Source organism: Erithacus rubecula (assembly GCF_903797595.1).
Source record: "Erithacus rubecula genome assembly, chromosome: 3".
Taxonomy (NCBI): Eukaryota; Metazoa; Chordata; class Aves; order Passeriformes; family Muscicapidae; genus Erithacus; species Erithacus rubecula.
In genome coordinates this window covers 100,753,523-100,763,466 of record NC_136689.1, presented here as the reverse complement: position 1 = coordinate 100,763,466, position 9,944 = coordinate 100,753,523, and the positions used below count along the sequence as shown (strand labels likewise).

The following is a 9,944-nucleotide window of genomic DNA, read 5'->3' as shown; positions in this document are numbered from 1 at the left end:
AGGACTCAATAATGCAGGTGGGGATAAGGCTCTGGTGTGAGGATCTCAGATTTTCAATCCTTTCTTGTTTCCAGAAGAGATTATTTTTTAGGGTCTGATCTGGTTTCCCCTTTTCCATCCATATATGACAGATCCTGGTTTCACTTCCTTAGTCTGTGGGACCAACAAATGTGAAAGGAAAAATGTGGGAAATGAAAATGTTGTTTACCCACTGGATAGGCTAAATATTTGCTCAGAACTGGCCATTCTTTCCTTAGGGGACTTTAGAGTAAGAGACAGGAATCAAGTTGGAAGATTCATCTTGTTTGTTTCAGCCTCTTACACTACTCCAAGGTAGGAAAAGCATGCGCAGAATTAGGGAAGACCCATTGAGTCACCAACTTTCGTGACCAGCATGAAGTCAGTGTTAGTTGTTTTTAATTTGGGGCTGAAGTATGGGATTTAGCATCTGGGATGATTTTTTGGTGCTATGATTTCTTTAACTACTGCCTTTGCAATTTAGCAAAAAGAACGCAAGGGCCAATGCTTCTTGAAATTTCATCTGCCTTTACCTTTTCTTATTAGAATTTATTTTAATAATCACACATTACACCAGAGCAGTAAAAACATGCCCTTGTTTCTGTCAGAAATACGGCACTTGGTATGCAAAGTTGTTTTTAATCTTCAGATTGGTCTGCATATGTATAGATAGAGCCTTACAGCATTGTTTTTGCAGCCTTAATGGGGAAAATGTACGCACTGGGGCAAAGTAATTGGATTTCGGCTGAGAAGCAGCATTTGAATGAAATCAATAAAGATTCTGTCATCTAATATTTTAAGTTTGGTACAATGTGTATACTGCAGGTCAGCGTAAATTCATTAAAAAGATCAATGCGATGAAATTTGTCTTGGGTGTCTTGAAATATCCTAGGGTGACTTGAGAGGAAGTTGCCAAGGAAACAAGAGATGCAACTCAGAGAAACATTTAGGTGTTTTAAGTTGATGTCTGAATTCTACTGAGTTTCTGAGATAGTATAACATAGGAAGTTGTCATGGTAACAAAATTCAACAAATGGTTAATGACTAGCCAGGCTGGGCAATTACTGCAGGTGGCTGTGTCAAACAGTTTGGACCAGAACATTCTTAAAAAATGAGAACTCTCCACAAGTTGTTTTTTACACCAGATAAAAAGAGGACATTATGCTTAGGCACCAAAATGGTAGATGCATTCTCAAAACTGCTAACAGATATATCTTTATATCTGTGTTAAAATTGGATAATACAAATCATAACTCCTTAACCAGCATCTAGAAGCTCTCCTACAGGTAATCAACCTGCTTTGAAGTTCAGATATAATTCTCTAGTATTATTGTCCATATTAAATGAAACATTTCATGTAAAAATACTTTTAAAACTCAATCTTGATTGGTGTCTCTTCTCTTCCAAAGGCTTTTTGTTTGACATGGTGTTTTGGTTTTGCTCTTTTACCCTAGGTTTAGTCCCATGACTACTTTTCTTCAATAGTAAATCCTTGTCAAAGTTATTTTAATTTCTGTAATAGAACATAACAGTCCTTTTCCAAGATCATGCAAGCATCAATGTTTTACTTCTTTTATTAATCCATTTCAGCTTCCCAATTTCCTCAATTTCAGTTAGGTCTGAGGCATTTTTTAGCATGTGTACAGGGCTTTAGGATCTCAGCACTGAGGTGAAAACTCATCACTTCCTATCAAATTCAAAGGAGAAATCTAAGAACACGTACAGTAGAATGAAATCTGTATTCTTTATTAAAGCATTGAGGAAACCATGGCATTGCATTGGCAGACTCAAGGAGATTAGCTGATACAGGCTCCATAACTGAACATACAGAAGGCATTTCATTCTGTTATATTCAGAAATATATATATATGTATATCTATACATACGTATATATCCATTCTGTTCTATGCAGACAGACTACACCTAATGAATAGGTAAGACAGACAAGGTAATCAAAATTCTTCTGCATGGAAATTCCTTTCACAAAGCTACTTAAAATTCACAGTAATTTTACTTCCCCAATGGAATGCCCTCAAGTAGTTGTTCCTGGGAAGTATTTCCTATCTAACACTCATATTAAGAATATCATGCTATTTAATTTGCTAAAATGCTCCTGGCTCCTAGCTTCAACCTGTCACTTGTTTAAAAGAATGCATTTTCAGACATTTCACAAACATTTTTGCCTGCCTGAAATAGCAAGGGATTAAGATGCCAAATACTAGATGACAATATTTGTGGCTACCTTACCATTTTAAGTTATAGCTTCAATTGTAAAATTTAGAATGTGTCATTTCTGCCAGCTACACACACACACATATATTTCAAAGCATATCTGTGCTTGCACAGGAATGAGGGTAGAGAAAATTTGTGTCATTTGCTTGGCCACTAGAAATGCCACATGTCTTTAGTGAGGTTTAGCTTTTTCCTGAACATAGAAAAATCTTCCCTTTGATCCCTTCACCTACTCCTCACCACTGAGCCACAAGGATGACAGAGGCTGGTGCAGTACCCACACACCCTGTGGTCCTGTCTCCCTCTGGCTGCTGCCCCAGGCTGTTCCTCATTCAGTGCAGCTGCACTGAATGGTTCACCTGATGGTGAACAGGAGAAAAATTATGAAATCCAATACAAAAATACAGTATTTCTAGACCAGCGAGACCCCTCCAAATTGTTATGGGGTTTTTATGGGTTTTTTGATGTAAAGAAAGGGAACATAAGATGGAGTGTTACTTTCAAATATGTCTTCACATGAGCTTCACAGGGTTCAGATGGATGCTTGCATAGAAGAAAAAAGAGAATACAACTTTCACAACCTCATTAAAATTCTGGAAATATCAGCACTTCCCCAGATCTTTGAATAAAGATTTCCAGGAGAATTTCAGCTTTTATGTAAGTTTTGGACTTCATAGTCATGTAGAAAAGTGTTGAGAATGTTTAGATAGAGAGGACTGAAAGGCTGAGCCCTGTACACAATTTTTTAATGCTTTTTTTAACATCAACATATTATTGAGAGACTTAAAGTGAAATAAATGAATGATTGGGACTGCTCAAGAATCAAGACTCCAAATGTGAACCATATTTAACATGAATGCATGCCCTTGGAAACCACACACAATTTCTTTTACCATTATTCCTCCTAGCAGAAAATCAAAATTAGGATTTTACCAAGAAACAGATGATGTCCCTGAGCTGTGAAGGGTACAGTAAGATAAAGAGAGGAAAAACAAATCATTGTCATTCCCAACGAAGTAGTTGAGCCTACCTTGCCCTTAAATGTATTTTGCAACCTGTATGATTTTGTAATTGTACAGCTTTGTGCTAAAGATAATACAATAACCTTGAATAGTGTTTCATAGCAGCACAACCAATTTACTACTTACATATGGACAAACACTTGAATATATTGTATTGTGTCTGGATGCTACATTACACTTCTCTCGGAGACTGCATTCAATTAACTCAAGGCTATTGCAAGTTCCTGAGCATGCTGCAGAATAAAATCCTCCAGAGAAAGGGCATTTGCCTCCTGTGTGTCAAGATATTCAAATTTTAGACTTGAATGAATCCTCTGAAAGTTTAATTTCAACACTTTTAGTGCTAGAAAGTCTCTTTTTAAGGCCTGTTGCCGTTTAAGGCAGCTGAGGAAGCAAATCAGACTCTGGCTCACTGCTCATTGCCCAAAGATGGTGTAGTCAACCAGATAAAGGCAAAAACGCATTTTTGTTTGCTATGCAGTCAAATACCATATCTTCTCTGTATTTTTAATAGCATTTATTAGAAGTTGTCAGCTTCCTGAGATCATAAGTAAAGGGGCATGGGAATAAAGAACTTAAAGTCAGAGGTTTTTTTCTGTTCTCTACTATTTGTATTAGCTAACGAGAAAAAAAGCTGCTCCATTGTAACAGCAGTATTTTCCCAGCAACTGACTTTGCTTGGTGCTCTGAAAATACAAGCTGATAAGATATTAAAGCTGTGGCAGTCCTGGGATACAAAGTTATGCCACTTTATTAATCATCTGTCCTTCATAAATGATCACATAGGTCAGCATTTATGTAGAAATCACTGGCATCACTGGGGTCCTTGCATACTTTTTAATAACCAGTGCTTCTATGTTCACTCAAGGGTAACAAATTAAGCTTTACCTGACTAATACAATCATCATTTCACATTTTGACTACTCACAAAAAGCTATTTACATCCCATACACAAATTCAACGCTTGTGCCTGTGAAACTGCAGCAGCTCTATAAAGAAAACTGATTCCTTAAAAATGATTTTTTCAAACTGTAAATGCAAAAACTCAACCTTAAAAAAATCAACAGCCCTTTTTCCACTAATATAACTTTCAAAATGAATAGGTTGTGAGCTTTTTATTCTTGAAAAACATAGCAGAGAGAGGCCAGAGCTGTCTTCCCATGAGAAGTCTGTTAAATAATAAATATAAACCCCAATAACTTTCAGGCACTTCAAACCAAGCACAAAATACAGAAAACTCACAGTAGTTAGTCCGTACTTCAGCACCAGGGATTCAACTAATTTTTATTCACTTGCACAACTCAGGGCAGTTTGTCTCCCACTGAACTGCTGTTTACACCAAGCATTCACAGCAGAAAAACATTTTAAACATCTTGTGTACAGAACTTCCCACTAGGAAACACAGCTTGTGATATGGCAATTTAACAAAAATTAATTAAATCTATACATGACCCTCTCAAGGCAGAGCAAAGGAAGGTTGGCCAGTGCTTTGGGGAAAATTCTCCTATTGCTTCCATCCTCCTTTAGAAATGTTCAGGTCTCTTCTACTCTGCAGGCCCTCCCTGCAACTTCACAGTATGCACTCATGGGTAAACTTCAGCCTATGGCCAAAAGACCTAGCAGGGACTGAGTGAGCAAATACACATCAAAGGGTGCGGGAAATCCAGTCAGCCCCTCATTTAGCATCAAGGCAGCATCATGCACTGTGGGATGTGAGAGTGAGCCAAGCCTCTTGCAAAGCTGGTGTGGTCTGCTCTTGGGGAGCAATGAGGGGCACAGAGATAAGGCTGCTAAATGCCAGTTGTTCCTTGCTGAGGGGCTGCAGCATTTGGGGTGAACACCTCCAGCAGTGACACCTGCTTCTCCTCCAGCTGAGAAACCAGACCACCTGGTATCAAACACAGCTGGTGCAGGGTCTGCTAACCCTGACTGGGGCATCCTTCATTCCAGGTGGAGCAATCCTTGCTTTCTTTCTCACCCAGCACTTTTGAGCTATTCCCTGCATTGGACAGGCTGCATTGCTGAGTTGGGCCACCCTTCAGAAGAGACCTTGACTTCAAGCTGTGCCACTCACTGGGACAGCAAACATCTGTTCAGAGCTCATATAAGCCCAGGTGAAAAGTTTAAGTGTGCTGCTGACAGAGAGATTTGTACTAAAATGTAGGTAGGAGCCTGAGTTAAGCATGTGGTGAAGGCATGGTCTCAGTCTAGATATTCCATCACCAGAATGACAGATCCAACATGCATCAATGCACTGGCCTAAATCACACTGTTGCTAGTGTCAGGAAAGGAAAGCAAATAAAGCAAGGAGGTAAGGATAAAACATGATGAGTGAAACTATGTCTGTGCATCTGTAAGCACGTGTGCCCACCCTACACACACACTGCATAATGTGATTGCATTTCCCATGATAACAGCTTCAGGGAGATAGCTCAATTTCAGCCATGAAATATAGCTCTATTTTTTGGTTATGCCATACATTTCAACAGGCAGTTTACCAGCTGATTGTTTGAGGTTGAAGGAAACACTTTCATTCATTTCACTGAGGGTAATCATGGTGTGCAAAGCCACTGATTAAAATGACAGTCTGAAAGAGAGAGAGAAATGAAAGAAAACCTCTCTGCTCCCTCCTGCCTCTGGTCTCTTCCCACTCCTCAGCGCTGGATTCCTCAACCTTTGCCACAACTTGCTGGTAAACAGTCTGGGCTAAAATTAGGTATATAGCAAAGGGTAGGTGTTACCATCTGCTGCATGTTGTTAATTCTTGATGGCCTGATAACATCTATTTTTGTTGTTCTTTATTAGCTTTCTGGGGAGGAGAACAGAGGGATAGGGCTCTAGTGCCACCATCAGTGGTTTGCAGTATTTGCTGCTTTTCTTCAGTTAACAGCCACCTCTGCCACAACAAAGGAGTTTTAGAAGAACATGCTAGGTAAGACATGGCAATATCTGAGACACTGTCCTTCAATGAAATCATCACTGCTTTTTCTCATCTGGTTCTGAACTCTCCATGTTCATTCTCCACCGACAATCATGCTCCCAAAGATGGAGTAAACAAGCCAGACAAGTGACTTAGCACACATGACTCTCAGCCTCTTAGTAGATAGTGAGCATGTAAAAGATGGCTCTGTAAAAACAACAGCTGAAGGCATGAGTTGCCTTTCTGATCATTTACATTATACATAGCTAACTATTTTTCATCATGCTTGGCTAAGCATAGTGCAAACAAAAAATGGGAAGAGAAAGTAACTCAAAAATTAGCTCAGACCTCTCAAACTAAAGAGAATCTTCATCATAAATCACATTTTCAAGTGAAAAGTTCATGAAATATTTTAAAGGTTAGTAGTGAAGGGTCCCTTTTTAATACAAGCTTGGCATGCATTACAACTTTTCACCTGGAATCCTAAGCTTTATATTGACCCATTATTTTGGAATTCTGACTTTATGTAGACTTCTTACTCTTATCTTGCATATCCTCATAAAAGTTCCTTCATCACATGCTACCAGCCATCTCTTCCTAGAGTCCATGTTGGTCATACTCAATAATTCTCTTTCTTCTCCAAGGTGCCAGTGATTCACCATGACACCAGCTTTGACAAGTAAATGCTTCATCCTCTAATGAACCAGATGATGCAGCAGTCCAGCTCTTGATGCCATTGAGCTGCTCTCCTGGCTGGGTGCCTCTGCCATCTTGACCTGTCTGTCCAAAGCCCTTCCTGAGAAAGCTTGGCTGTCTTCTTCCAACTGCATGAAGCAGCCAACAAGTCAAGCACCACTATCAGGATTGGCAAGTATATTTGTTTTCAGCATCTCTGTGGTGAGTCAGTGAGACAGATGTACTCTTGAGGGCTAGCAAAGTCACATTGCCTTTTTATGAATAGCTGAGATATTCAAAACTGCAAAACAGCTTCCCAGAGGAGGCAAATGTGCCCCAGCCTGAGTCGGCTCAGGCCCTCCTGGAAGGCTCAGTGTCTGGAAACATTAGGAGATAAGAAATATCAACAGCAACTGTAAATGTCAGCAAAGAGAGTTACTACTCACAAGTGATACATTAAAGATCCCCATCCAGTGGGAAAGCTGTATCTGATATTAAGCTCTCCCCAGACACAGAGCTCTGCTACATGGAATACAGATGGAATACTTGTAACTGGAATAGATAAACGCTCTGGCTGCTTTTAGAAAGCCTCCTGAATTATTTGCCTTTTTCAATCTAAAGAGATTTATATCTCAACATGAGTAAGCTATACTAGGACAAGCAGTAAAAAAGGGAATATCTGCAGGTGTTACCAAACTCCAACACACCACGTGACCTAGAAGCAAGAATTGTTAGATACTTAGCTCAGTATTTCTAAAATTGTGGTCTGTGATGTTTCTAAGGGTCAATAAAAGATACAAAAGAAGTTAGAAGTGTTAGATATCAGGAGCAGCTGTTGTTATTTTCTAAAGGAGATGGGTTATGGATGTGGATTAAAACATGAAGCTACAACATTCACAAGATAGGGAACTCAAATATCCTTAGCTGCTACTAGCAGTTCAGTTCCTTCAAGGCAAAGCATTAATTAAAATCACATGTAGCTGGCAATTATAGTTTGATTTGATACCCTGTAAGACATGGAGGCAGCTATATCTGATGCAGTGAGTAAAAATGCTGGGATTACATGGAAAAAATGAGTCAAAAAATAGTCACAGATGGTTTAGAAAATACTACGCCTGTCTTATAGGGAGCTATCTGTTGTTTTCTAGTCTGAATAAGCTGAGAAATTCACAGAAGGAATGATCAGTGATGAGAAAAGTGGACACCAGAAGCTGTCAGGCAATGGCTTTGTTTGTGTAATCTAGCATCACTTGATCAGTTTCCAAGAAAATTCACAAGTTCATACCAGCTGAGGACCATCACATGTATTCCTGCTATGAAGAAATAGAAAAAAGAATAAAGGTCTTGTTAATATGAAATCATTGCCTACAGTACCCACTCAGAGAAAGAAAACTAAATAGTTGTATCCCTAAATCTCACACAATACTCCCTTCTCTCACAAACACACAGACACAGAGAGTATGCAGAAGGACAAGGACTGCTTGCTAATCCCTGGCTATTGCAAAGGAAGGTAAGTAATCCTCTGTAATCAAATCTGTATGAAGCTTTCGTTTTTTCATAATAAAGAATTCATGTTACAGATGCCCTGCCAGATTTTACCATCTTGCCATTATATTGATTCTTAAATAGGAAAGCTATCATACTTCTGACTGCTTCTCATGAGGAGACTAATTAGATTATTTCATCATCTGGTTCATCAAAGCAGGAAATACTTAAGTGTCACAGCTGGTCTCAAACTAAATATCTAGTACCAAGATTTTTAAATTAAAACTATTACATCTTCAGTGGGCAAGCATTTCATAAATGGCTAGACAGTAAAAAGTGATGAAGGTAACAGATATGATCTCACATCTTTGGGCTGCAAAGCGAGTCTTAACTCTACAAGTGCATTTGGATTTATTTTCTCTTGCTTTTGCTAGTACTATCATCAAAGAGGTTTTGCACAATGAACAGATCTGGAAAACTGAGAGAGCTATTTAGATTTCTGGCAAAGATTTATGACTGAGAATTAAAAACTCTGAGGCAACACCTTTATTTTAAGTAAATCTCCTGTCATTGATGCAACCTTTCCAATAAGAGTACTCACCACTATGGAAAGATCAACTAAAAGGAAGTGCATCCCTCTTGCAAAGGAACCATCCCACTGTCCAATCACTATTCACCAACAGACACTTAGGAAAAGGCCTAGGCTTTGAAGGTGTACTTAAGACCTCAAAAAGGGCAGCGTGATAATGGGTAAATAATTTCCTTTAAAGAGCATTCTCATGAAAATCATATGTAAAAGCAGAGTCTCCGCATTATACCAAAACCTCGGTAACTTTGTTATGGGATAATATAATCCTATTCTCTTACAGACCTATAATGTCATTATGTAAATGGCTATACAAAGCCATGATTATATCAACAAAATGAAATTGTTGTGTAAGACAGTTCCCAGTCTCTGCAAATGAGGGTTTTCAGTACTGTAAAACCAGAAAGATTCCTCCTATAATGCTAGAGCTAACGTTAACATTGTTGATTTCTGTGGCATTTTTTACTTTGAGGTTTATCACAATTAACCTTGAAGAGCACAGGACCAAAAAATAATATATATGTGGAAGTTGCATCATGCAGTGAAAATTATAATAATATTTAGACTCCTCTTATATTCTATACTTCCTTGACCTTATTAGAAATTCAGAAATCCTCATAACTTTGCCAACCAGTTTACTTGGTCAAAAATGGATCTTTGTAATCTAAACTCTCTTGGATTTTTTGAAAAACTTAAGCTGTAGGCCTCATAAAATTTTCAATAGAAGTTTTGACTGGGTCACTTTGATGTGAACAAATGTAATTTTTATGTCATAACAATATTTTTGAAGTTATATGAACCAATAGATGAACTATGAACCTCAGAAAAGGACACATACTTTCCTTCTGAAGTCAGCCTAACTGTTGGAGTGCACAGAGTAATGAAAGATACAAATTGTTTAAAATACACATAAGCTGTCTCCTGAATTATTATCATATAGCTCTTAAAAGACAGTGCTATTAAATAAACCTGTAAAATTTAGCTACAAACTTCAGGTAATGATCCT

General features: G+C 38.4%; 1 protein-coding gene across 1 annotated transcript in view; it reads right to left on the bottom strand.

Moving 5' to 3' along the window:
• Positions 1-1,998: 1,998 nt before the first annotated feature.
• METTL4 (methyltransferase 4, N6-adenosine) overlaps positions 1,999-9,944 on the bottom strand; it is a 31,273-nt gene continuing 23,327 nt past the window's right edge. Inside the window, exon 9 of the mRNA XM_079300773.1 lies at positions 1,999-8,177. Within this exon, the coding sequence (XP_079156899.1) occupies positions 8,122-8,177 (56 nt within the window). The 3' untranslated portion in view covers positions 1,999-8,121. The remainder of the gene's footprint in view (positions 8,178-9,944) is intronic.